A 27027-nucleotide genomic window follows, 5' to 3' on the forward strand; every position below is an offset into this window, starting at 1 on the left:
TCTCTCTCTTTCTCTCTTTGTGCAGAAAACACTGTATAGCAAGGTTCAATCGTTAATAATCGTTAATAATCGATGACCACAGCAAAATAGATTATTTCTCTTTTTAACGTAATTAATATTTGTCGTTTATTTAAAAAAAAAAATTTATATATATATGTATATATAACGATTAAGTTACATTGAAAATATGTAACTATAATTAAAATCAAAAATAATATATTTTCTTTTTCGAAATACAATATTATATATAGTTATGCAAATTAAAATTGTATTATTGCAATACAAGAGTTTCAGCTCCTCCTCTACGTACTACAATCCCATCATTATGTTTACTATCTTCTGCACATTGAATTTTGCAAGTGAATATTCTAAAATAAAAAAAGATTATTTATAATTTTATCTCTTAAATTAAAATATCTATTGGATATACATACGCTGCAATATGATTCCATTGTTGTGTTTGTTTTTCATTTTTACTAGCATCTTTTTCAAGATTTTCTTTTTGAAGTTTTAAATTTTTCATAATTTCTTCTTCGACCGCAATCGAATCACTGAATTCATCTTTTAAACTTCGGCTATTATCAGAACTTGACGATGCCTAAAAAAATGTATCGATTGTTTAAATAATTTTAATCATAATTATTCAATATTTACTTACATCCATTTCTTTTTGTATTCTTTGTTCCAAACTTTTCATTTTGGATAATGCTTCTTTGAGCCTTTCTTTTTCTTCTTTATCCTTTTATATAAACATTTATATTGTATTTTTTATCATACACACACATATACAAATATATATTACCTTTGCTATCTTCTCTTTTAATTGATTTATTTCAAATAATACATTTCCTGTTGGACTTCCGATAACTGTTTCTAAAGTCGACTGAACTGTGTTAGCTTTCCTATAACGTTCCTCCAAGTCACGAGACTTTTGTCGTAACGCCTGAGTTTCTATAATATTATAACATAGATAAAAACATTAAAAATATGTGTCTACATATTATAAAATTTATACTTTTTATACCATTTAATAAAGGTAGGAGTTTAGCACGTAGTGCAGATATCATTTTGAATAATTGCACATTTGTTGAAAATGCATTGGCCGGTGTGTAACTATCAGGAATTGATTGCTTTCCTAAATCTATATGTTTATTTCCTTGGTCTATTAACGCTGCCTAAAATATATAAATAATAATATAATAATAATTTATTTTTTAAATGAATTATTTAATTTCTTAATTATTATACAAATACCTGTGCTTTAAGAATAACGGCCGTTCGTTGCAATACTCCAATTTCAGCTTTCAACGCCGTCAATTCTGCCCTGTAACGTTTGTACGAAATACTTTTGATTTTTAAATGAGCTACATATTTTTTCAAATCTTCTCCCTTAGGTGCTATCTCTTCCATGAAGATTTTAGATTGTTCTCTTTTCTCTTCTAATTTCGTTTGTAACTCTTTCAAACGATCATTTGTATTCTCTAATCGTTCGAGTACATTTCGTTTCATATTTGATATTGTTGTTGCTTGTTGACGAAATGGTTCCATTTTATCGTTATCAGTTTTAGTGATCTACAAGTAAACAATTAAATGAATAATATATGATCGATTGATTTTTTTTCTTTTCTTTTCTTTTTTTTTTTTAGAAAGAATAAAATAATATATCACGCTACTTTTGTTTCGACTAAACCTTGAATTTCTTTTGTTATTAAATCTAATTTATTCCTTAAAGTTGTTATTTGATCTGGTCCTAAATAAGAATATCCTCGTACTGACATAAGAGCAGCTATTCGTTTTTTTTTCATCTCAATTTCATAAGCTAACTTCTCTTTCATTATGGCAGTCTGTACGGTCACTTCGTCCGTTAGATGTTGTATTAATGTTTGAGGTGTTATTTCCTCACTAGTTCGTTTTAATGTTTGCAACTCACGTTCTATTCCTTGAAAGGATATCTATATGCAAATGAGATCAATCAGACTTCATACGTTGTGACTATACCAATTAATATTGATCATTATTTAATATTTATGAAGTTAGATTTGATTTTTAAACACATACGTGTTAAATGAAAAATGTTAATAAGTTATACAAATAAAATATAAAAATTGTGAATGAAAATTGTATATACTTGTAAACCAGACATTATCTTGCTTTCTTGTTCTTTCTGTAAAGCAAGATCACGTTCTCGATCTTTTTCCATACGTAAGGCACGAGCTGCATCCAAAAGATAAAATGCAGGTTGAGCTTTAACTTTCATCTTCTCGATACGTTGCAAAACTGCCTAAAAAATATTGAAATATTAATCTTTTTAAATTTCATTAATTTTCATCGTCATTTATCTACCTCTTTTTCTTTTTCCATTGCTTTGAGATCTTCGGTAAATTCAGCAGCGATCTCAAAATTCTAAACATGAATAAAAATTATTAGAAATGAGAAAAATTATTTTATTATAGCTTTATCTATACCTTTTTACCGATCTCTCTTTCCTTGTGAACAGTTTTAAATTGATTAACCATATTCGAATATTGTTCGTAAAGTGCTGCTATTTCTGGATCTCCTAAATAATCTGATGGAATTTCGATCTATATAAAAATTTATAAAAAATAATTAAAAAGTAAAATAATAAATAAGAAAATTAATAATATTACCAATTTGAAATGAAATTTTCTACCTTAACAAGAAAACGTGCCAAATAAGCTCTTTGACGAACTATATCTTTATGAGTTAATAACCATGTTAAAATTGCATATATTGTTTCAGAATCACCTCGAACAATTCCTTGTCTGCGTTATAAAAACAAAATAGTATTTACATGAAGATTATATATATATATATATATATATATGCTAAATCGGAAAGCAAAAATGAAGTTTTACCGAAAAGTCACTGGATCAGAATTCGGTTGATATTTAAGTATACGAAGAGCAGAAAGAATACGTACTGAACTCTGTTCAGGGGTTTCAGTTTTAATATCGATTTTTGGTGCATCTTGTTGTTGTATTTTTATCAATACATCGCTTAAGATCTAAAAAAAAAATTTTTTTAATTTAATAAATTAAATTATAGTTTATACAATATTAATATATATATATTAATTATTAGTATATAATATATATAAATTATTAGTACATAATACATAATAGATACAATTTCTTCCTAATTATATAACATTAGATCGAAATGGATATAATATTTTTTTCAAAGATCAAGATTTTTTCAAGATGATGTTATTATATGTGAAAGCAATATATATGATTGTATGCAAAAAAATCATCGATAACTTTGATAATTCCGAAAATAAATTGAAAAAAAAAATACTTTTGTCGTATGTTAAACGTTTGATCACATTCATATTACATAAAAAATATTTTTTGCATCGTCACAATTCAACGAGATATTTAGATGACCTTACTTAAATGAACCCTCCTGTATATGTGTATGTGTGTGTGTGTGTTTTATTACCTGTAATAAGTCTTCAGGATTCAAAGCACTAAAACCAATCAAATTATAATTTTTTTCTAACAATTTATTAACTTCTGCTACAATAAATTTAATATTTTCGCTCATCCTTGCAATAATTATCTTAAAATATTGCACGTATTGTTAATAATCGATCTCCACGTGTCAAGAATTCTGAATGGAATAGTTCACATGTTGTTGCATTCGGTTGACCTAGCAACCATATGTTCAACATATATCAGTCAGAAGACTGTTATATATCTTTTACTGATCTATATATTATCTTCCAAAATAAATGATCCAAACATCGTCTGATCCCATTCCTTTCTTTTTTCAATTCTATTTAGTTGTTTGTGTCTATAATTATTTCGAATATTTTCTACAAAAGTAGTCATATATTGTCGATCTGTTAAATGTATTATATGACTTCCCATCAATTCTTCCACTCTTAATTTTACAGGTTTGTAACTTATACTGTAATCACAGAAATTGAATTTTCGATTGATATTAATATATAAAAATAAATATAATAATATAAATTCATTTATGTTTTATTTAAATAATAAAAAATATAAAATATAAATAAATGTAATAGCATTTGCAATTTATTTGTCGATTAAATGACCGTAATTACCATTATCATACAAAATACATATATATACGTATATGTCGTAAATCTTATACGATAAAAATAAAAAACATACAAACTTACGCGTATTTTACGTGCTCGGTTTCCCACCATTTCAATGGTTTTTCATATGGATCTAAACTTAAAATAAACATCGATTGTTTTTCTTCAGTTTTTTCAACACGTTTCTTTCTTTTACTAGTTTTTGAAGGATCCTTAACCTTCAGTTTTTTAGCTTGTTCATCGTATCGTGTTTTTTCATTTTCTTGTTTAGATTTTCTATGTTCATACATATTTTTAATAAGGCTTAGAATATGCAAAAATTGCTATAAGTAAATTAATTATTTTATCAAGAAAGAAAAACTAAAAATTTTTTTAAATAATTACAAAATTCAAAAAAGATCGAAAGATTAACTTTAATTTTTCTTCATTTATTACGTTAAATAATTTCGAAAAGAACGAACCAATCAAATCTTTGTATTTGGATATTATCTTTCACCCCATTCTTACAATAAAACCTCATTGGTTGTAATATGAAAGAGTATGCGCATTAGTCTACTGCGCACTACTGATTAGATTTCTTAAAGTGTAAATACACACGTATATATATGTAAAACACAGCTCTGGTAGTCTAGAGTACACGATGGATTTTTATTATATAAATGATATAAAGTAATAATAATTCGTGCGATTTCTAGTGTTAACATAAGAAATATGTATTTTAATTATATTATTTTGCGAAATTCGACAAAAAGTTAGTTTGGATGAATATTATATTTTTATTTAATTATTTAAATATGTTTAATAATTGAATTTGCAATATATTGATAAATTTCTTTTTAATACATATTAAAATTTAATTAAATATAATTATTTCAGAAATTTAGAAGAATAGGTTAAAATCAATATAGCGTTTCAGTCTAATCAAAGAACAATATTAAATGATAGGTTATATCATATCTGAGATGTAATCAACAAAATTTTGTATTACTCGATTATATTTCAAATCAAAATAAGTTATTTTTCTAGAAATAAAAATTATACACCCAAGATTTTTATATACATCTTTTATGAAAATGGCGAATAAACCAAAAGTTTTAATTACACGACCGGATATTCCTGGTAAAGGATTAAATCTTCTCCACGAACAGTATGTAATTATTTTTGCCTTATTCAACCTTTATTTCATTTGTAATAGATCCTTTTTAGTTAATATATATACGTATATATATATATGTATTTTTACTATCTTATCTATGTATATTTATTTTCAAGATGTGATGTTATCTTGTGGAACAAGCAAACTCCTATTCCTCGCTCAGAATTATTATCGAAAGTGTCTGGAGTATCTGCTATATTTTGTACATTGACTGATAAAATAGATGAAGAAATATTAAATGCAGCAGGAGAACAATTACAAGTAGTTGCTACAATGTCAGTTGGTACAGATCATTTAGATTTAAAAGCATTAAAAAATAAAAATATTAAAGTTGGATATACACCGGACATATTAACTAATGCTACAGCTGAATTAATTGTAGGATTGCTCTTAGCAACTTCCAGAAGATTATTGGAAGCAAATAAAGCAATCTATAGGTAGCATACTTAATTAGTAACATTTGTTAATAGATTAAAAAGATTTATATAATAAAATAATCTTTATAGAGGTGAATGGAAAGCTTGGGCACCAACATGGATGTGTGGTACAGGATTATCAAAATCAACTATTGGTATTGTTGGACTTGGTCGCATTGGATGTAAAGTAGCTGAGTGCTTAAAACCTTTTGATGTATCTAGAATTTTATATACGAGTAGAACTGTAAAACAAGATGCTTCTAAATTTAATGGAGAAAAAGTTGAATTAGATAAGTTACTCGAAGAAAGTGACTTTGTAATAGTTACCATAGCTTTAACTCCAGACACAAGAGAATTATTTAATACTCAAGCATTTGAAAAAATGAAAAAATCTGCTATATTTATTAATGCTAGTCGTGGAGAAGTTATCAACCAAAAATCATTAATAGAAGCTCTAAAAAATGGTACCATTAAAGCTGCTGGTTTGGATGTCATGACACCTGAGCCCATTCCATTGGATAATGAACTTTTAAAATTAGATAACTGCGGTATGCATTATTTATTTGCACAAAAACATATCTAATGTATATATTTTAAAGATTATTGTTTGTTCTAGTGGTTTTACCTCATATTGGAAGTGCTACTATCGAAACAAGAGAAGAAATGGCAAAAATTACAGCAGAAAATATATTAGCCGTTTTAAAAGGCGATAAAATGCCAGCACCACTTAATCTATGAATTAAATTAGAAACATTTTATATTAAAAATATTAATATTTTTTAAAATAACATCATAATAAACATTAAGTGTTATTACACCATTTATATTATATTTATATTATATTTATATTATATATAAAGCATAAAATCAGAATAATTAAAAACATTATTTATACATGAATTATAAAATTTACAAATTGCTATATTATAGTAAAACAACATTTATTATCTTATTGAAACAAAATGATCACCTAATTACTTATTGATTAGATGCACAGTTGGAAAAGTAGATCTCAATACTTACCAACTGAATTAATAAATCTATGCGTTTCACAGTTTCCGTATATGTAAGCGCACAAATGTATTTTCATTAATTTTTTTCACTTGGAACGATGTATATATGCAATTTCAAAAAATACACATTACATAGTCACATACAAAGAGCATATTTATATATATATGCTGTCAAAAAATTGACGTTCATATACAAATAACATATCAAGCTCGTAAACACTTCGTACGTCAGCGTTAAGTTGTCAGCAATGCGTTTAGTCAAGGCGACCATTATTTCACAAGCGCATAGCAAAAAGGTTAAAACAATATTTCTTCTTTCTTTATTTATATTAAACTTTATCTTTATCATTTGTTACATCGATACTTTGTATAGTGGTCAGTAACAAGTAACGTAAAATGTTTAGAATAGATTGATTGAGGATCACTGACTTAAAATTTTTTTTATTTTTTTTTTTATTTTTTTAATAAATTTTCGTGTTTCATAAACCGTATAAGTGCAAAAATATACAATCCCACTAAAACTATATGGCCTTCTAACTCTCTATAATGGCCATATATTATAAATCACACACTTCACATATTTACGTTGCTTAATATTATGCATAAGTATAAAGATTATATATCATTTTTTTAATATATACGACAAAAAGTTAGGTTATAACGAATCGAAAAAAAACAACGCTAATACAATTATTAATTTATTAGTATGAGAAAAAAATTTTCCAAGGACATACATTATTATTCGTTATATATTTTATATTTTCTAGTTGAATCAATAATTTTTTATCTGTAATTGCACAATTGTCTTTAATGTTGACATGAAAGAAGTATGTTTTTGTTAAGTCAAACATAGATACATACATAAATGGGTATGTGTATATATACATATACATTTAATATATATATATATATATATATATGCATAATATATATATATATACACACATAAATTTAATATATATATACATATAAATATATTTGTATAAACAGGACAGAATATATATGTTCCTCTACGTTCAAAAAATCGTACAGATTTCTTTTATGAAAGTTTTTTAATTACAGACATACATGACAATGTCATTGATTTTAATTACACACATACATGACAGACATACAAACATGAACCGTATAATAAATCGATACAAACATCCTTTAAGAGCGAAAAGTGTTGACTTCGGTGGTCAGTGCGATTCGATGGTCACATGATTGACTCGATTTTATCTTAAATAACGTGTCCTTTTGCATTCATCATCCTTCAATTTAATAATACAAAGTAGTATACATATTGTGATTTAGTAACATTAGTAAACATATTGTGAATTAAGACGTAAACACCAAGCTAAGTTCGTCACTCTTATCGTAAGTACATATATATATATATATATATATATATATATAGTCATATCTACAATACATTAATAAATAACTAGATGAATCCTGTTTCGTTTATTGGAATGGAAATAAAAAATTAGACAAATAAAATCTATCAAGTTTATCATTATTTCGCAGAAAAGTTCTTATGAGTTCATTGATCTCTTTACATACAACAATATTAATTAAACTTCGCTATAAACAGAATTAAACAGATAAATAAATATATAACAAGATATTATAATGGTTATATGTAATTCCATTGTTTTAAATGAAAAAAACAATAAAATTCGTTTTATACCTTTCTCATAAATTATTAATAATAAAAATAAAAAAGGAAAAAACAAGCAAACAAATATTTTACAATTTCGAAAGAATGTTTTTCTTGAATCTCTATTTATACCCAGATATATATATTTTGATTGTTTATTTTTTGGCAAATATTACATATCGTTCAAATCTGTCAACAGGTATTATCTCATTTTATTATATATATGTTGTACGTATATACGACATACATGCCATAATTGTCGAAACATGTGATTATATTCTTCGAAAATACGAGAAAACTCGTAAATTGAATTATCGTATTTGAATGTGATTCATCATTCAAGAACTTCTTTTCTATTTCTACTTTGTCTTATCAACATGTTTTTCGACAAAGCGAACAAATAAAAAAAACTTCTTCAGTCCACATGGTGTTTATTTGATCGTATGATATAGAGTGGATCTAGGACAACGATCTCACCGGCCTATCAACGTTTCTCTTTTATTATTCGGAGGCTCGCCTTCTGGTCTGAGTCATATCAACCAATCAGAAGCATCAAATTTTGAGAAACTTATCACGTGTTTTTTTTCTTCTGCTTACGTATTTACTTACCTTCAACCTTTGTATGTGAATATATACATCCATATAATATAGGTTTGTGTGTATTTGTAGTGAATATGTATATAATATGACGGTCTCTTATATGACGTTAAAGTGTCCTGTATCGTAACGTAAAGCGCGTAGTTCTTTGTGTGTCTCACATCAGTATAGTTCCGTCTATCTTCGTTTCTAACATCAGTCAGATCCGAACCTTCGACAGTAACAGATGTATATATGTTGTATCTCTGTTCTCATTTATTTTTCTCCGTGAAACGCTTTATTCTAAAATCGTTCTTCTCGTTTTATTGTTAACGCATTATTACATAGAAACAACGTTAATCACGCGCTGTATTACGCGTTTGTGTTTTACGATATATATTTTTTACACTCTGATCTTTCTCTTGAGATAGTGTTTTCGTCTAAAAAAAAAAAAAAAGAAAAAAAAAACTTGTACAATACTGTCGACTGTATTCGTCTATTTTTTTTCTTTTTTTTGTTCCACCTTTTTTTTTCTAAATATTCATCGAAGACAAAATCGCTTTTGATAAAAACGTAGAAGACATAACGTACAGCAACGCATTCGCTACTTTGAAGATTACATCGAGTTATTTAGTTGATCTCTCATTTTCGACGCAATGTGCGATGTAAGTTCTTCTTCTTTTTTTTTTTCTTTCTTTCTTTTTGTTTTATACGCACGCGCATTTGCGCACTCGTTTGCTCATTCGCTTATTCACTTGTCATTCTTTGTGAATGAACGAACGAATAAACGAACAATGAACTTTCAGAAGTAACATGCAACACAAGATTTACATTTGTAGATAAACGATCGAAAAACATGAAAATAAATTCTTTATTAATCCTTCGAAGTAATGTGATATTGAAAATTATTAACATTTTAATAACACGTTTTTCTTTTGTTTTTACTTTTCTTTTAACACGCTAGATTTATTCAAACGATTGGAAACGTCTGCTTTTTTAATCGTTTTTATAAAAAATGTCTACTCTCAATTCGTGCCATATGACATTGTATATGAATTTTTATAAATTTTTATTTCTTTCATGTTTTCTCCCGCTTCCTCTCAGTTTTATCTTTACAATTAGATATGAGATATATATATCTTAATATATTGAAATAAACAGAAAAAGAGAAAAGAATAAAAAAATTTGTCCCTGTTGCTTTAATGTCAGATATATACCTGTATAGTGTATTTACACAGATTGTTTTGATCATAGAATTTAGATCTTTATTATATGTGAAAGCAATCGATTATATAATCATTCGAAATTTACACAACGCGATAATAGAATTTTATTTGTATCAGTTATCGCTATTACTGATATTTAGAATATAACGCAACGTAGTATAGATAAGCCTTGGCTTTTTATTTTCTTATGGAAATCATTTTATTCATCTATAACAGTTCTATTCTATATTACATTATATTAAAAAAAAAAAAAAAAAAAAAAAAAAAAAAAAAAAAAGAAAAAAAAAATTCAACACTACCGCAATTTGAAATATCATCTAGAATAATAAGTTCGAAGAATTTCTACGGAAGAAATCTATGTTTATAAATATTTACTGGTCATCGCGTTATATAAAATATAATTGTAATAAATAAATAAACTCGAACAATTATTATTAGATATTACTTAAAGTCACGATTTACATATATATATATATATGTGTATATATATATATATATATATATATATATATATATATATATATATATATATATATATTACGTATACACGTAGATAACTTTCGCTCTATGATCATTTCCATACTAAATGATTTCTTTAAGACAGAGATTCTCAATTGTGATATATACGCGATAAACCGACGATTTTTGTTAATTTATTTTGTAAGGTTTGTTAAAAATTCTTTTTTTGTTATTTTATTAATTAATTAATAAATTATTCATTAATTAATAAATTATTCATTAATACAGTGTGGATACTTAAGTATTCGTACAGTAGAAATATAATAATTCATGTTTCTACTGTACGAATACTTAAGTATTCCATCCCATTGTTTTTAATTAATACTAAATTTAATGCACACGTATGTGTGTGTTTTATTTTATTTCTGATATTATACTGTAATTATAATTATATGTATATCTGTACAAGATATATACGATAGTTGTATAGACATTTTCATAGGAATTATAGTAAAAAGATTGAGAATCACTGTAACATAAGCAAATCTTATTGCACGTGCATCGTAATGCACGTTTTATTATTTCTACTTTTTAATGGCTATATTAGTGATTACATAATCACATCTTAACATGACGTTACAATCGTTTTCGTTTTCATTTTTATTTTCGTTTTCGTTTTCATTTTCGTTTTCGTTTTCGTTTTCGTTTTCATTTTCGTTTTCGTTTTCGTTTTCGTTTTCGTTTTTGTTTTTGTTTTCGTTTTCGTTTTCGTTTTCGTTTTGGTTTTCGTTTTCATTTTCATTTTCATTTTTATTTTCATTTTTATTTTCGGTTTGCTTCAATTAAATTCTTTCGAATATTTTTGATCTTATTTGTGGCTGTGGGAATGGTGCTAATTTGAGATTCTCAAGAACGATTCTCCAAAGTTTTCTCCATTTTTGATTGAAAAATTAAAAAATGGAAAATTGACTCGATCCGTTGACTTAATGTAATTATAATAATGTATGCTAAAAGAATATTAACGTTTAGTGTTTCATTACTTCATATATATATCTTTTTATTTTTTATTATTATACGCAAAAAAATTTAACAATTGATTAATGTTATTAGAAGATGTTTAATTTTAAAGTATTTAATCGGTTAAAATTCACGAAGTTTTGGTCAATAGATATATATATGTATGTGTATATATACATATACATATACATATATATACATATATATATAATTACTTTGTTGTTGGCGAACATTATTTCAATGGCCAAAACTAACAATCAAAAATAGTCTAAAGTCCACGTTCAGTGCCAGGTCCACGGTCAAGAAATCGGGTTGGATATGTACCAAACAAGTTCTTGAGCTTATGAATAATTTCTCATTTCCGGTTAACATTTAATTGTCTTTATAAAATTGAATTATTGTCTATGGACTTTTAGAAAATATTCAAAGATAAAATTTGTTCAGATGTTAATATTGAAAAGTAAGATGTTTAAGACGATGTTTGTTTTTTATGATAATTATATTTTTACTTGAGTTTACTTTTCAAGTGTCGATAAATATATAATTATAAATATTCCATGTATATTACATATATAATAATATGTGCAATATAAAATTTCTATTTTTATAAACCAAGTAAGAAAAATTAATTTTTTTTGTTATCTACCCGTTATTATTATTTAGATTATGTAATGTTAAAACTTTTAGTTATTTTTCACTGAGAATTTAGAGAGTAGAACATTCATGTTATTATGTTACCACATTTATATATATAGCTTTATATTATATATTTGTATAAATAACTCTTTTAATGTATAAAATATTGAAAATTCATTGGATTTTTTTTTCCTTTTTTAATATCTCTAATAAATATTTCTATTTGTTCCATGTTAATAATTATATTTTTTAAGAAGTATTGATAGAAATAAGGAGTACCGAAATAGTTCTAAACATCAGATAACATTAAAATATCTATTAAAATAATTGTTTGCTATTTATTCGTAAGTATTATTGACGATATTTAATTAAAATTTTCGAAGAGATAATATATTTATCACAAAATATTTATATAGTCAATAAAGTTTATTTTATAGATAGCACATACTCACACACAGATAATATGATTCACGAGATAATGAATTATATCGCTCGTAAAATCTTTTGTCCTCTTTTGTTAACGTTCCGCTAAACTCTTACGGACAAATTACAAAGAAAATTAATAAATTAAATGTTAACGACTTTATTGAAATATAAAAGATATATATAATTAAAATAATTTTACAATTCGAATGAGAGTTTTCAAGAAATAATATATAACGAAGAAAGGGATGTATAGAAAAAAAGATTATATTTATAGTAAAATATTATTGTAAACAAACATTCAATTTATTTATCATACCAATTTATCTTTCAAAATGAATTTATTATTATTATTTTTATTATTATTATTATTATTATTATTATTATTATTATTATTATTTAAAAATGAGGAAAATAGCATTATAAAAAAGAAAATTTTTAATTTTAAATTAGTTTGAATATAATTTGTAATAAATTCGGATGTAAATATGTTATATAAAATATCACGAGAAAGTGATAAATAAATGTGACACAAAAATTGTATTATTTTCTTGCGAAAAAACAAGTAGATTATTTTGTGTTTTATCAGAATAAGCTTTGAACGGGAAAATTTTTAAAAATAAATTATTTCCAACAAAGTTGAAATCCCAAACTAGACTTTCAAATAAGTTGAAAATTCATATAGATATATATAGTACATATGTTATCGTTCTCACGCGAATTTATGTTATTCAATTTATATCTGCATTGTATGTTGAACGAACGTGTAGTAACATGACGTAATGGCCGATCGATATTATTACGCATGGGCGAACGCGCGCGCGCATCTATACAAAAATAAAATGTACATATATTGAACTGATGTAAAGTATGTAAATCGCACGATCGCACAGGAATCAAATGAAATTTTTATTGGATTTAGTAACAATTAAAAAATGATATATAATTAATTATTGATAATTGAATAAAATTGAATTTTTTTTTTCTCCTTTTTTTATCATGTCATTTTCTTTGTGGAGTCGTTAGGGTCGGTATTTCGTTAAAATTTGAACTTCCTTATCAGTCTTATCTTTTTTCTTTTTTGTTGAATTTATAGAAATTTAAAAAATTATCAATGGAGCAACATCCCTTACGATATTTGCGATATTACTCTATATGTATGAAGAGAGTTTAAAAAAAGAAAAAAAAAAAAAAACGATCTTTGTAATTAAAAAATAAAAATAGAAAAAAACATCTCGATTCTCTTTTGGATTTGTTTTTTGAAGGGTTAACGGGTACAACAATTTTGTATATTTTTTGTTACTTACGAAACTCAAGGTCATTTTCAATAGTCAATAGGCAATTTTCCAAGAATATTTGCCAATTGTTGAGAAAAACAATTTCCCACAGGTGATTCATGTATGCGACATGTGTATGTATACCGTAAAGAGACAGTGATTATGAACTGTGATTATCTTTTTGGGAGAAACAAAGAGAACAAATAAATCATAATATCGTTTGCGACAAAGTTATGTAGAATTGATTATCAGAAAACCAAATGATTTAGATTCTTTAATTAATATTTGTAAAATATTTTCGTTTTGTTTATTATTCCAGAAATTTTGATCTATTGAATAAAACAAATTTTTTTTATCGCATGTGTTTATCATAAAATATAATAAACTTGTTTATGTTCACTGATTACGACAACAAAAAATAACAAATCTCAATGACATGATATATAACGTAATTAAGACTTGTTTATGATAGTTACGCAGAAGTATTACATAGTAATACAATATTTTTAAATTAACATTTGTTTACAATCTTTGTTTTTCTTTTCCTTTTCTTTGTTTTTTTTTCTTTTTCCAATTATTTCATTAAAATTGTTATTACACTATTCTCGATTGTACGTGTACATATTTGAAAATGTTATAAATCGAAATAAATAATATATAATGTTAAAAATAATTGAGAAAAGAAGATCTAATTTGAAATAAAGCGTCGGAAATTTTCAAATAATTTCTTAGTTAATATATTAGTTTTATATAGCCCGAGTAAATTTCTTGAATATTATCCAACTGTTAGTCTTGTTTTGGTCCTTGCAAAAGTTCTTTATCGTTCGTGGTTTGTGTTACGTAAAATCGACGATATTTTGTCTAATGTCTTCGTTATTCTTGAAACTTCGAGGTATAGAGGTTCGAACGGACAGGATGATGGCTCGAAGCCAATTAATCGAAAGTTTTACTTCTATTTCGCTAGAAATGATACTGAAACGGGGACTATTTTTTAATGGATTAAGAATATCATCTTTTGAAATATCTACATATTTATTTCATACATACGTGTACAATTATGAATAATTTATAGGATAAACTGAATCATATCTTACTACTTGAAAATTCATCTCTCTGAATCAAATTAGAATAAATAAATAAATAATTATAAATTCGTGAAAAATGTGAAATTATGAAAATATATTTTTTAATGGAAGAAATGTTATTCAATGTCCGATGTTCACCTCGTTCGTTCGGCCGTTTCATTTTCTACATTCTCTTTTGCGCAATCTAACAAGAAAGCGATCGACCTTTTTCTCTTTTACTATTATCCGCAACTTTAAAAGAAGATTAGAAGTGTTAACGTTGTTATAAAAGCGCACATATTATCATTTTAACTTTGACAAAGGATAAGAATTCATTATATATGATAAACTCATTATAACTTTTTTTTTTGCTTTATACATATGTATATTTATAATTTATCATCTGTGTACGTATATGTACGATTATAAGCGATTTCTTGATGACTAAGGAGCAAGATACAACGTTCAAGATTATTTTCATTTATGACATGCGAATTCCATTTACGTATAAGTTCATCGATCAATTTGGTTAAAAAATGGTTAGAAAATATATTTCTTAGTTACTTCATGTTTGAAATACTAATGTACATATGTGTATGTGTGTGCGTGCGTGCGTATATGAATATATTCTTTTGTATTAAACTATTTTAAACGTGTAAAATAAGTCACGCATATATTGTTACTAATCTTTACATGACTTAACGTTAATAAAAATGACACGGGTTAATGTCTAATTGATTAGATTTGTTTATCTCGATAAAAGAATTTTTAAGTATGTAATTTTACATACACAACTTCGGTTACTTTTTAATTATCACGTTTCTTCTCTCTCTGGAAATTTTTATCATTAAGGAATGATTTGCAAATTGTTGCGTAACTTATTTTTTTTTCTTTTTTCTTTTTTCTTTTTTTATAGAAATAAGAAATATCTTGTAATTTTCGAAATTTCTCTATAATTTCGTGAAATATGGAAATGCGTGAATTAAAATGATACAATGAATTTAAAATAGCATTTCATATCGCGAATGACTATGTACGATTGTATGATAAGATCCCACTTTATATAACTATAAATGTCATTTACTCCTTTCACGTAACAGCAAGCATTATGGCTTCTTAAGAGCTATGATCCGTGATGTTCCGTTGGGCTTTCTTGAATGATAATTTTGCTCGACACAGTATGTATGACGTATATCAAATGAGATTTTCTACGACAGCAACTGCGTCATTAGCTCCATAAACATTATATATATATATATATATTAATTTTGCTCGATTTGCCATACATAAAATGTCACGTACATTAAAATAAAAAAAATTATGTTATATATATATATATATATATATATATATATATATACTATAATATTATATAATAAACTAATATTATTAAATATAAATAATAATAAAAATATAAATAAGATATATAAATATAATTTCTGTTTAACAAAATTCTTTTTATTACGTATCTATTTTCAATCAATGTTATCGTCTTTGTTTTAGGTATTGGAGGAGATTCGAAAGACGCGCTAAGCGTTAGCGAAGTGTCACGTGATAGTGCGGCTTATTGACCAAGCCATACGCTAACGCGAATGGTCAACATTGATCACGTGACCCATCGTAACGTCAAGTCAGGTAACCGTCTGCTTCTCGATCGAGCGGATATCTCAACGGACCTTCGAAGGACAAAGAATTCAGAAGAGCCGTCGTTCGCGTTTATTTCTTTACCGGATAAATCGTATCCCTTATCAAGTTCAGAGGTCATTCTATTATAAAAAAAAAAAGAATAGCAGCCAAGCTGTTTTGAACAGAAATCAGCTGTATGCGAATCATTTTCGCGCGATACAAGCTTTTTGACAGTTTAGCATATCGTTTTGACGTGCTTTTTACGAAAGGGAGTTTTGATTTTTATTTAAAGTCGACATTTTATCCGATAATAAATAATTTATATCCATTGTTGTTTTAACGAATATCCGAAGAAAATCAATTAACGATGATGATTCAACATGGTTAAGTAAAATTATTGCTTTTCAATAAATTTTTTCTTGAGGAGTATACAATTTTTGCGAAAGGATATAAACTTTCTTCTATTTCGTCGTCGTTTTCGTCGTCGTCGTCGTCGTCGTCTTCTTCTTCTAACTTTTTATTATTTATTCGAATTCGATCGTTGCATCGCATCGAATTTTTAACGTGTATTAGGCGACGATCGAAACTGTGATTAAGATGTACAGTATGAACTACATCGGGAAATTTATTAGTAATTTTCGTGACTTTTACAATGAAATCAATGCTGCAACACTCACTGGTGCGATTGACGTTGTCGTCGTCGAACAAGCGGATGGATCTTTTACCTGTTCACCGTTTCACGTTCGCTTCGGCAAACTTGGCGTTCTTCGTTCGAGAGAGAAAGTGGTTAGTATTCTTATACACTGGTTTTTCTTCTTTTTTTTTTTTTTTTTCTTTTTTTTAACACACTTTTAATCAATAATATGTCATATTATTTTTAATTCATGATCGAATGAATATAAATTTGATCAAAGTATTCTCATTGTTCATCAAAGAAATATATTTACAATATTTTCTTATTTAGGTGGACATTGAAATAAATGGAGAACCAAGACAAATCCATATGAAACTGGGAGATTCTGGTGAAGCTTTTTTTGTCGAAGAAGTGAGTTCAAGCGGTTCACCTACTGACACAGAAATTCCACCTCACTTGGCTTGCTCGCCAATTCCCGATGACAACTGTTTTCCATCAAATAGATTTAATCCATTATCTGATCTTCCCCAAGAGCAGAGGGACAAGATACTCATAGATTCAGTTCTATCAATAGAGCGAGAAAAATGGGAGCAAATGTCTGCTTTGCCACCTGAAGAAAGAGAGAGATTCTTAATTGAACAATTTTCTGATCTTCCTGCAGAACATCGTGAAAAATGGCTTCAAATTGCATCTTTGACACTGGAGGAACGAGATGAAATGTTTAAACAAAGTTTTGGTACTATATCTACTTTGCAAAAACAACAGATGATTCGTGAGCAATATTCCGCTTTAAAGTTAGAAGAAAAGGAAAGATTGTTTAAGGAAAACTTTCCGGAACTTCCTGCAGAACAAAGGCACAAGTTTGAGAAAGCATTATTAAGTGACTGGAAACAAAAGGATGATGAAAAATGGGAGAACAAATCTAATATATTAAAGACTGACGAAGAAGAAATTTTTGATATGGATGGTATCAATGATGATGATTCACAACCTATAGCATCTGTACCAAAATCCTTTGTAGCTGTTACATCTGAGGATAAAATTCGTAAAATCAGTGTTGTAAAGAATGACTTTATACCTATATCTAATGACTCGCAGGATAATGACAAAGGAAAATCAAGTTATGAATCAAATTCATGTCTTAATAAGCAGAGGATTCGTAAAATTGGTGTTGTTTCTAATGACTTTATTCCTATAATGGATGATTCACAGAGAAGCAGTAAAGAAAAGTCAAGTGACGAATCAAACTCATCTTCGAATAAGAAACTCTCAAGAGATGAAACTGGCGAAGAATCTAAAATGAATAATTCTACTAAGAGAAAGAGAAAGAGGAAGAGCATCATGAGAAAGAAGGGATCGCAAAGAAAAACAAGTAATGGTAGCAGCAGTCAAACTGAAATGAGTGAAACTGACATAACTGCTACAGAAGAATCTCATTGTGAATCTGTAAGTAATCAGAAAGAGTTCAATGTAAAAATACAAATCTTTTTTATTGCATTTATTTATTTATTTATACAAACATCTTTTAAAGACATTAAAGGGACCAAGTCCAGTAGTAGAAATTGATACAAAGGACTCTCCAGGACTTTTAACTTCTGAAGAAATTTTGGAAAAACGTCCAGAAACTGATTTTCATTTTTTCAGTGATACAGAAATTACAAAGTAAGTATATGATTTATATAATATGAAATAAATTTCAGTATTTAGAAGGAACATTATTAATATTTCTAAAACGTTATTAAAAGGAACCAAGATTCTAGGCCATGTTCACCCGTACAGTCAGATACAGAATTTGAAATGCGTAAAATCACGCAAGAAGGTAGTGAACAAGAAGATGATAAAGCTCATCAACAAAGTTGGAAATGGGGCGAATTACCTAGTCCACCACCTGATTCCACTCATCCATCTCATAGGAATTCAGTAAATTCTTCGATTGTAACCCCTAAATCCAATGATAGTAAGTATGATGAATGTGTAAAATTATTGAAAAAAGAATGAAATATGTCTTATTTATTTTTTGTTATTTTAATCTTAATATACATAATCAAATGTACATTATCATTGATATTATTTTTAATATTTAATCCTCATTCATTACATCATAAAAACTAATATATATAATAATCCTACTTCATATAACACGTCATATAATATTTATACAAATATGAACTATATGTTATATGTCATGTAAATTAAAAGCTTAATTTCTAACAATTTGCTAAATGCTATTTCAATGGTAGCAGAGGCACACCGTTCTATGCTCAGTGGTATGTTCTCATTTATGAAGAAGACCTCTCGTGTGAGGCATAATCCAGAATCAGAAGGAATATATCTTAGTGATTTAAATGCTGATGAATTGGATCCTGAAGTTGCTGCTCTATATTTCCCCTCATCTCATCGTGGAGCAACAGTGGTAAAAGGTATACAATGCTTTGGTTGTAGCACATAAATGTTCTAAACTAACTAATGCTTTAACATTTAATTACTACTTATTATTCTTGTCACACTGTATACACTAATTTTATTTTTGTTTCTTTTTTTGTGAAATAATTAAAAACTTTAATTATAAACGGTATGAATAATGCATTTTTAATCTAAGTATTATGCCTATTATATTAAAATTTTTGATTTTTACTAAAAAGAAATTTAGTGAAGAATTATGTACATATGTAAATTTTAACATATAATTTAATAAAAATAATAATTTGTATATATAATTTAAGTAATACTATCGTGTGAAAATGAATAAATGTTTAAATTTTTTCGACAATTTCAGATGCAAAAGTAGTAGATGAAGAAGACACTGAATCTGGTAATGGACCAAGTATTCCTCAGAGCCCTAATAGCGTTGAAGGAGCTATTGGCGGGCCAAAGTCGTTAGACAGTGATTTTGAAGAACCTAAAAATTCTGTATTTGACAGTAATTTTGAAATTAGCCTTTCTTTGTGCGGTGGTTTGGATAGCGAAAATGGTCCATCCAAAGAGGCATTTCACCAGAATTTACTTCATTATGAAGATATTTGCTCCGATCCAAAATTATATGATAATCCTAATTTGGTGGTGAAAATAAATAATAAATATTATAATTGGACTACAGCGTGTCCAATTGTTATGACATATGCTGTCTTTCAAAGACATCTACCGCAGAATGCTATAGAAAATATATATGCGCAATACATGCCATTACTAATACATGGAGACAAAAAACAGCAAAGTACTGGAAAGGCTGAAGGTCGCACTGGTTACAGTTCATGGTTTTCATGGGGAAGATCTACTACTCAACCTAAAAAATCGCAGGAAATAAATCAAGGTAAATATTGCCTCTCTTTCTCTGTCTCATCTCGTTTTTAAATTATTAACCATAATCATTTAAAATTAGGTGTATATAACAGAATTATTTTTTTATACAAACTATATAAATATTCTCAACTTTTATTTTAGTTGATGGACCATTAATTGGAGAACATTCTGAACAAGCAATTGAATGTAAAGAAACGAATGTGATAGAAGAAATACCATCTGCAGAAATGTATGTAACATAAAAGAGAAGATATATTATGTATTTTTATGATAGTATGTAGTTATATATTATATATATATATGTATATATATAAAATTGAATTTGTTTATTTTATTTACTTAGTAACACTGATCTTAAGACTGATCAAATCTCAACGATTATTTCTGAAACTATGGAAACACGTGAATTAAGAAATACACCTACTGATAATTTGATCACGAAGACTGAGAAATCATGTGAAAGAGAAGGCGAAGGATACAGCGGTAGTGAAGATTCCGATAGCAATCAAAATGATATGCAAGGTGTTAAAATACCAATAGAAAGAAGACCGTATTATGAGTCTACTGAAAAATATCGAAAAACTTTAAGACTGTCATCTGAACAGATTGTGCGTTTTTTAATTATCTGTATGCGGATAGTTGCTTATTTTATTAGAAGTATAAATAAATTTAACACTTCTTTTTTTTTTATTTTTAGGCGAGTTTGAATTTAAAAGAGGGCCCTAATGAGGTAGTGTTCAGTGTTACGACTGCTTATCAAGGTACTACTCGTTGTAAATGTCACATCTATAGATGGAGATGGGATGATAAAATTGTTATATCAGACATTGATGGCACTATTACAAAGTCTGACGTTCTTGGTCACATTTTACCAATAGTTGGCAAGGATTGGGCTCAGTCTGGAGTTGCTCAATTATTTACCAAGATTAAAAACAATGGTTATAAGTTATTGTATCTCTCAGCAAGAGCAATAGGTCAGGCTAAAGTCACAAGAGAATATTTAAAAAGTATAAGGCAAGGAGATTTATCTCTTCCTGAGGGTCCTTTGCTTTTAAATCCGACCAGTTTAATTTCTGCATTCCATCGAGAAGTTATCGAAAAGAAACCGGAAGAATTTAAAATATCTTGTCTCAGTGATATTCAAGCACTATTTCCAGATGGCTCTAAACCATTCTATGCCGGTTATGGTAACCGTATTAATGTAAGAATTTACGAATATAATAAATTATGTTCTTGTTTCGAGCACATTTAATTTTATATTATTAATTTTAATATTATTTTACAGGATGTTTGGGCATATAGAGCTGTAGGCATTCCTATTATGAGAATTTTTACCATAAACCATAGAGGAGAACTGAAACACGAATTGACACAAACATTCCAATCCTCGTAAGTAATATGTTTGTACTATATATATATTTTTTCTTTTTTTATATCTATTAACAAATTTTTTGTCCTAGCAGTGATTAATGCAATTCTTAATATACATTAGATTTTTTTTTTTCTTTTTATATATATCATAATTGTATTTGTCTGTTTAAAAAAAACTTCTTAATTGATAAATCATAACATCAATTAATAATACATTTTAAACGGAATGTTAGTTAAGAAATAACCATATCATTTAATTTCAGCGTTTACACAGATAGATATTCAATTCCCATAAACTAATTTCTTTAAATTTTCTAATTTTCATATCCTTTTAATGTTAATTAGCTTTTTCTTACAGCTTATTTGTGTAACACAATATATATACAACTCTGTTGTGATAATATGTAGCTAAAAATATTAACGTAAAATTGTATGTTTTTGTGTTTGCACAGTATAATGGTTTGCTTTGACATACTTAATAAAAGAATGAAATGTTATAGAGAGAAAAAAAAATTGATAGGCTTTTGACAGGGCGGATATTTCTGTGATTACAGCTACGCGTGTCAGTGCGATATCGTCAATGAGTTGTTCCCACCACTGCCCAGGTCAAACGTCCAATGATGATGACACAACCATTTAGATAGAATTTTATAATATTAGCAAATTTCTTTATTATCAATTTAGGAATTCATTTAGCTCAATACTTATTATCGCAATTGAAAATCAGCACAGTGAATTAATTTTCATTTTTAAATCATAATTATACTTAGCCCATACAATTTTAATGGTAGTACATAGATATATATATTATAGGGGTACATATTCTATACATATACCTTTTATGTTTAGTAAAATCCCAAGGAAAGTATAGCATGAAATTATGATATATAGAATTTTTTATACTTTATTTATTATTTCTTAAAAGAATGTATAAGCAGAAATTAGTATTTAAAATTGATATAAAGTCTGTTAATATTTGTTTAACGCAGAAAATATTGTTATATAATATATATATATATATATATATATATATATATATATATATATATATATACACATATACATATACATATACATGTATATATAGTATTTTCCAATAGCAGTTATATTTAAATTGAAAACACATCATATTATTTATTTAGAAGTATTGTGTCATTGTATTTTAAGGTATTTTGGTTGTGCCACACTTGGTATCTTCTTATGATTTCTAGGGTAAGCACTTGTGGTACATTGTAGCTTTTTGTTATAGCTTTTATAACTTTCATTCTTGCAAACATTGTTCATATTGTGTTCATGAATTCATAAGTTTATCATTATTTATAAAATGTGATCTAAATTGTTGATATTTAACTAAATATTTATTTATTTTGAAGATTCATATATTGTTGAAAATCTCTTTTTAGATTTTTTATTTTATTAGTTTATTTTTCTGTTTTGATACACCCCGTGAGATTTTATTGAACTAATAACACAAGATATTAATTGTTATAATTACAAATTATTCATTTATTAACCATTTAAATTATGCTTCTCCTTTTAAGTTATATAGTCATTCTGTTTTATAGCTTTTGTATGTTTGTTTTTTATTTAATTTTTAGTATATAAAAAACAAATATATTTAATGAAGTAACATTAGGAATATCAATAACAAATTAATAAAATTTTAAAGGAATATGGGATATTCATTCTCATAAATAACACATTCAAGAAGTTTTATTATAATCACTGCGTGCACATTTATCATTACAGTTATATTCTTACATTGCAAAATGGAATTCATCCAAGCTGCTTTCTTTGATATCATGGATTTTATTACCAAAAAAACATACGTATATAAATATTTGTAGTATCCTCAATTTTTTTTTTGTTGCAGATATTCGAATATGAGCGTCATAGTAGATCATCTCTTCCCAGCTTGGCGTGAGGAAGCTGCAGATGAATTCAGTAACTTTGCATATTGGAGAGAACCAATTCTTGAATTACCTAAGCTTGAAGCCCACTTTATGCAGAGTCAGATGGTTTAATCAAATAATCTTTTCTTACTGGAGCAATAATATTCTGCTCGTAATATAAGAAACCTATCACTTATAATTAGCTACTATTTGTACCCTATACTTAACTATAGTGTTCTTGACTGGTGCAATTCAGTGATATTATACAAGAACATGATAAATATTACTCTTATGCTCTTATATGCTCTTATATGTCATAAAGGATATTATCGTTTTTTTTTAGAAATTAATATTTATTACTAAGAGAATCAATCGTATGTGTGATTATGTGAATTTACAATTAATATTTTGTGCTTGAATTCATCAACATTCCAAAGCACTAATATGTAAAAGTGAAAATATTATATATCAGCGATATATGTACATTCACAAATATGTTTTGACTTTTGCTAATATTGAATTTGTCACACCAGTCAGTGCACAGTAAATTATTGGCGAAAGATTATATAATTTTTTGCTTAAGTAGAATCGAAATAACTTGCTTTTTGCGTGCTTGCGATATTGATAAGACATAAAAAGTGCTCGTAGTTGCGAATCTATCTTGGAAGTGCTACAACTTGAATGATAATCAATGTTCCATAAATCCATATAAAAACTGGCTTATAAATATATTTATTATGCTAGAGCATTAGTTTAGATTTTTGTAGTACGGTGAGATACAGCCTATAAATAATTTTCTGATCAGAGATATCCATTTAGCACATTAAGAGTCATTTATAAACCATATGATATATATATATATATATATATATATATATATATATATATATATATATATATATATACACATACATATGTATATATATGTATTTGTATGGACATATATATATATATACATATATACATATCTGATCCATTGTTATTTGTCTTTCGCATATTAAGTAAAAAAATTATTTATTTTTGTACGATATATTTGTTTAGTTAACGTGCTGTGAAATTGCCATATGTATGACAAACGATAATGTTATATTTTATTATGTTGGAATAATTTAATTGAATTAAGATTCTTCTTTAGTAGCAAGCTTATAAGATAAGTAAGCTATATATATATATATGTTTTATAGGACGTTGTCACAGAATTAATTCCAATTTTTTAAGCAAATTCATACTATATTTATTTATATACTTGAAAGTCCAATTAGATATAATGGTTCTCATAATACATTCTATGCCTTTGTTTTTCAAACGCACGAGGAATTTTTAAGTGAACCATTTTTTTGTTTTCTTTTTTAATTTTTTTATATTCTTTTTTTTTTATTTTATTTTGATAGAAATGAAAAGGAACAACGCAGTTCGATTTTGTATGAATTATATGTTTTTGCTTTTTATTACAATCAGTAAGAGATACCATTTCATTGATATGATATCAGAAATAACATGTTTTATCTTTCATTGAAATAGTTTTTCTTACTAAGTGTAGTAGTGTAGTTATGTAAGGTGCACAAGAGTACAATTTTTTGTGACCAAAGAAGAAAAAAGGAATTAAAATAACAAGACAACTTCTCATTTACGAAACATTAAATTTAGCAGGAATTAAAAAGCTTAAATCGATGATCTTCATAAGATTATAAAAATAAACTTTTTTTTTATAAATATTTAATAGAATGTATAATTTAACATATGCAATAAGACAATACCATTTGTATTCTGTAATTTAAATCTTTAATTATTTTTAATGTAAATAGAAAAAGAGAGAAAGAAATAATGTCATGGTTAACATACACTTTTGTAAGCCAGCTATTTTTTTAAATTTGAATTTGGCGTAGTATTTTATATATATATATATTTTTTTTTTTGTTGAACGTATTATTTCAAGTACAAATAAATTTACTTTTGGTTATACGTTTATTCATATAGTGTTATTTGTATTTTTCACACAAGTTAGTGCATCATGTGACCAAATCTTAAATTATTATTTTCTGCATAGAAGTAGTATGAGACATATACAACTTTTTCCTACGAAGTAATAGACATTGTGACATTGGCCAGAATTTAGCGATTATTCTCATCGAATTTATAGTTTCTTTGATATTGTGATAATAGTTTTAACATACTTACATTTTACGGATTTTATATTAGAATGATATAAAATATCTGAGATCATGCATCTCACATACATAGAATGGATCTCTTAGTGATTGATTGTAATGTTTACATTATGTAGCATCAACTCGAATATCCTATGTATATTTTCTGCAGTATTAATGAATTATTCTAATCGTAAGCTGATGATCCTAAGTGTACTGCTTTTATATATATATATATACGTATATAAAAAATACATATATATATAAATATATATGTATGTATATGTATCGTAGCCTCGAAAAGTCGCAAATAATAAATGCTACAGACACACCATTACGTCTATAAATTTTTATACCTCCATAATTTATTTATACGTTTGTTTTGTTTTATCGACATATGTAACACATGAATTTGCGAAATATTAAATACTTTTATTACTCGTTAATTGACGTTCTACTTGGCCATCGCGTTTTATTCTACAATATTGTTATAAATTATAATTAATATTAAATTTATAATTTTTTTTATTATATTTCTTTATGGCATACCTCTTGTCTTATCTTTCGTTTGACGCATTTAGGAAAATCTTCATTTTCTGACATATCTACGGATTCAATGGACGTTGTACTTTTTCTATTCTTTAATTTTTGTTTAAAATTTGGTTTACGAGAAGAAGCAATACGTGTTGATTCGTTATCTTTATACCAATGATATGCGCCCTGAATATACAAATATATTAATTGCAAGGTTAAATTGTTATATATCGAAGATATGCAAGGATCTTTTCTTACCCATATCATTCCAAACATCCAAAATATAATAAATATAAAAGGTAATGTCATATTGATTTATAAAACTTGATTATTTTTAATTTTATAATTTCATTGAATCACATAATTGGAAAATTTAACGAGCCGAAGTTGAAGTTACATTATTCTACAATCATTTGTTTTGTTTTTTAATTTTGTTGATATACATTTTAAATCTTTTAATATTTGTATGTATGTGTATATATATATATATATATATATATAGTTTGTTTTTTGATATTGAGGATTAAT

General features: G+C 26.5%; 5 protein-coding genes across 14 annotated transcripts; 2 read left to right on the forward strand and 3 right to left on the reverse strand.

The window, feature by feature from the left end:
• Positions 1-67: 67 nt before the first annotated feature.
• On the reverse strand, positions 68-8025 carry LOC124951644 (intraflagellar transport protein 81 homolog). Of its 3 annotated transcripts, none has more exons than XM_047500368.1 (13): positions 7823-8025; positions 2942-3025; positions 2672-2783; positions 2466-2582; positions 2344-2403; positions 2129-2281; positions 1674-1952; positions 1255-1572; positions 1025-1175; positions 803-951; positions 659-739; positions 435-598; positions 68-368 (listed from the first exon to the last, which is right to left on the reverse strand). In XM_047500368.1, exons 2-13 carry the CDS (start codon positions 2986-2988, stop codon positions 272-274), a joined length of 1728 nt encoding a protein of 575 aa, XP_047356324.1. In that variant the 5' UTR covers positions 2989-3025; positions 7823-8025; the 3' UTR covers positions 68-271. The 3 variants fall into 3 exon arrangements, with proteins under 3 accessions (XP_047356324.1, XP_047356323.1, XP_047356322.1); XM_047500367.1 differs by lacking the exon at positions 7823-8025 and adding an exon at positions 3463-3601; XM_047500366.1 differs by lacking the exon at positions 7823-8025 and adding an exon at positions 3463-3595 and having other exon boundaries at positions 2877-3025.
• On the reverse strand, positions 3693-7345 carry LOC124951651. Of its 2 annotated transcripts, none has more exons than XM_047500389.1 (3): positions 6686-7345; positions 4172-4366; positions 3693-3933 (listed from the first exon to the last, which is right to left on the reverse strand). In XM_047500389.1, the coding sequence occupies exons 2-3, from the start codon at positions 4240-4242 to the stop codon at positions 3732-3734; spliced, it is 273 nt and encodes a 90-aa protein (XP_047356345.1). In that variant the 5' UTR covers positions 4243-4366; positions 6686-7345; the 3' UTR covers positions 3693-3731. The 2 variants fall into 2 exon arrangements, with proteins under 2 accessions (XP_047356345.1, XP_047356346.1); XM_047500390.1 differs by lacking the exon at positions 6686-7345 and adding an exon at positions 4552-4793.
• On the forward strand, positions 4678-6486 carry LOC124951646 (glyoxylate reductase/hydroxypyruvate reductase-like). 4 transcript variants are annotated; one of them, XM_047500379.1, is made up of 6 exons: positions 4678-4841; positions 5117-5237; positions 5363-5529; positions 5629-5683; positions 5753-6210; positions 6279-6486. In XM_047500379.1, the coding sequence occupies exons 1-6, from the start codon at positions 4802-4804 to the stop codon at positions 6398-6400; spliced, it is 963 nt and encodes a 320-aa protein (XP_047356335.1). In that variant the 5' UTR covers positions 4678-4801; the 3' UTR covers positions 6401-6486. The 4 variants fall into 4 exon arrangements, with proteins under 4 accessions (XP_047356335.1, XP_047356332.1, XP_047356333.1 ...); XM_047500376.1 differs by having other exon boundaries at positions 4680-4841; positions 5363-5683; XM_047500377.1 differs by having other exon boundaries at positions 4684-4841; positions 4967-5237; positions 5363-5683.
• Positions 8026-8983: 958 nt separating the features above from the next.
• On the forward strand, positions 8984-26299 carry LOC124951642 (phosphatidate phosphatase LPIN2). Of its 4 annotated transcripts, none has more exons than XM_047500361.1 (12): positions 8984-9558; positions 16499-17407; positions 17586-18701; positions 18787-18917; positions 19001-19212; positions 19496-19675; positions 20032-20565; positions 20697-20784; positions 20899-21163; positions 21253-21756; positions 21841-21944; positions 22481-22911. In XM_047500361.1, exons 2-12 carry the CDS (start codon positions 17219-17221, stop codon positions 22545-22547), a joined length of 3390 nt encoding a protein of 1129 aa, XP_047356317.1. In that variant the 5' UTR covers positions 8984-9558; positions 16499-17218; the 3' UTR covers positions 22548-22911. The 4 variants fall into 4 exon arrangements, with proteins under 4 accessions (XP_047356317.1, XP_047356316.1, XP_047356318.1 ...); XM_047500360.1 differs by lacking the exon at positions 22481-22911 and adding an exon at positions 23800-26299 and having other exon boundaries at positions 8986-9558; positions 19499-19675; XM_047500359.1 differs by lacking the exon at positions 22481-22911 and adding an exon at positions 23800-26299 and having other exon boundaries at positions 8989-9558.
• Positions 25460-27026, reverse strand: LOC124951650. The gene is made up of 2 exons (XM_047500388.1): positions 26515-27026; positions 25460-26442 (listed from the first exon to the last, which is right to left on the reverse strand). The coding sequence occupies exons 1-2, from the start codon at positions 26806-26808 to the stop codon at positions 26401-26403; spliced, it is 336 nt and encodes a 111-aa protein (XP_047356344.1). The 5' UTR covers positions 26809-27026; the 3' UTR covers positions 25460-26400.
• Between the last annotated feature and the right edge of the window lies 1 nt (position 27027).

The sequence above is a fragment of the Vespa velutina genome, chromosome 9 (assembly GCF_912470025.1).
Source record: "Vespa velutina chromosome 9, iVesVel2.1, whole genome shotgun sequence".
In the NCBI taxonomy this organism is placed as follows: Eukaryota; Metazoa; Arthropoda; class Insecta; order Hymenoptera; family Vespidae; genus Vespa; species Vespa velutina.

Excerpts from the sequence above, each read along its gene's own strand:
- LOC124951644 (XM_047500366.1), bottom strand. The coding sequence starts at position 3,567 with ATGAGCGAAAATATTAAATTTATTGTAGCAGAAGTTAATAAATTGTTA. Across the intron at positions 1,176-1,254 it reads CCGTTATTCTTAAAGCACAG|GCAGCGTTAATAGACCAAGG; the intron begins GTATTTGTATAA and ends TATATATTTTAG. Across the intron at positions 952-1,024 it reads ACTCCTACCTTTATTAAATG|AAACTCAGGCGTTACGACAA; the intron begins GTATAAAAAGTA and ends ATAATATTATAG.
- LOC124951651 (XM_047500389.1), bottom strand. The coding sequence starts at position 4,242 with ATGTTTATTTTAAGTTTAGATCCATATGAAAAACCATTGAAATGGTGG. Across the intron at positions 3,934-4,171 it reads ACCGAGCACGTAAAATACGC|TATAAGTTACAAACCTGTAA; the intron begins GTAAGTTTGTAT and ends CTGTGATTACAG.
- LOC124951646 (XM_047500376.1), top strand. The coding sequence starts at position 4,802 with ATGTATTTTAATTATATTATTTTGCGAAATTCGACAAAAA. Across the intron at positions 4,842-5,116 it reads TTTGCGAAATTCGACAAAAA|AAATAAAAATTATACACCCA; the intron begins GTTAGTTTGGAT and ends TTATTTTTCTAG. Across the intron at positions 5,238-5,362 it reads TTAAATCTTCTCCACGAACA|ATGTGATGTTATCTTGTGGA; the intron begins GTATGTAATTAT and ends TTTATTTTCAAG.
- LOC124951642 (XM_047500359.1), top strand. The coding sequence starts at position 17,219 with ATGTACAGTATGAACTACATCGGGAAATTTATTAGTAATTTTCGTGAC. Across the intron at positions 20,785-20,898 it reads GAAATACCATCTGCAGAAAT|TAACACTGATCTTAAGACTG; the intron begins GTATGTAACATA and ends TTATTTACTTAG. Across the intron at positions 21,757-21,840 it reads GTTATGGTAACCGTATTAAT|GATGTTTGGGCATATAGAGC; the intron begins GTAAGAATTTAC and ends ATTATTTTACAG.
- LOC124951650 (XM_047500388.1), bottom strand. The coding sequence starts at position 26,808 with ATGACATTACCTTTTATATTTATTATATTTTGGATGTTTGGAATGATA. Across the intron at positions 26,443-26,514 it reads AACGAAAGATAAGACAAGAG|AATAAAACGCGATGGCCAAG; the intron begins GTATGCCATAAA and ends ACAATATTGTAG.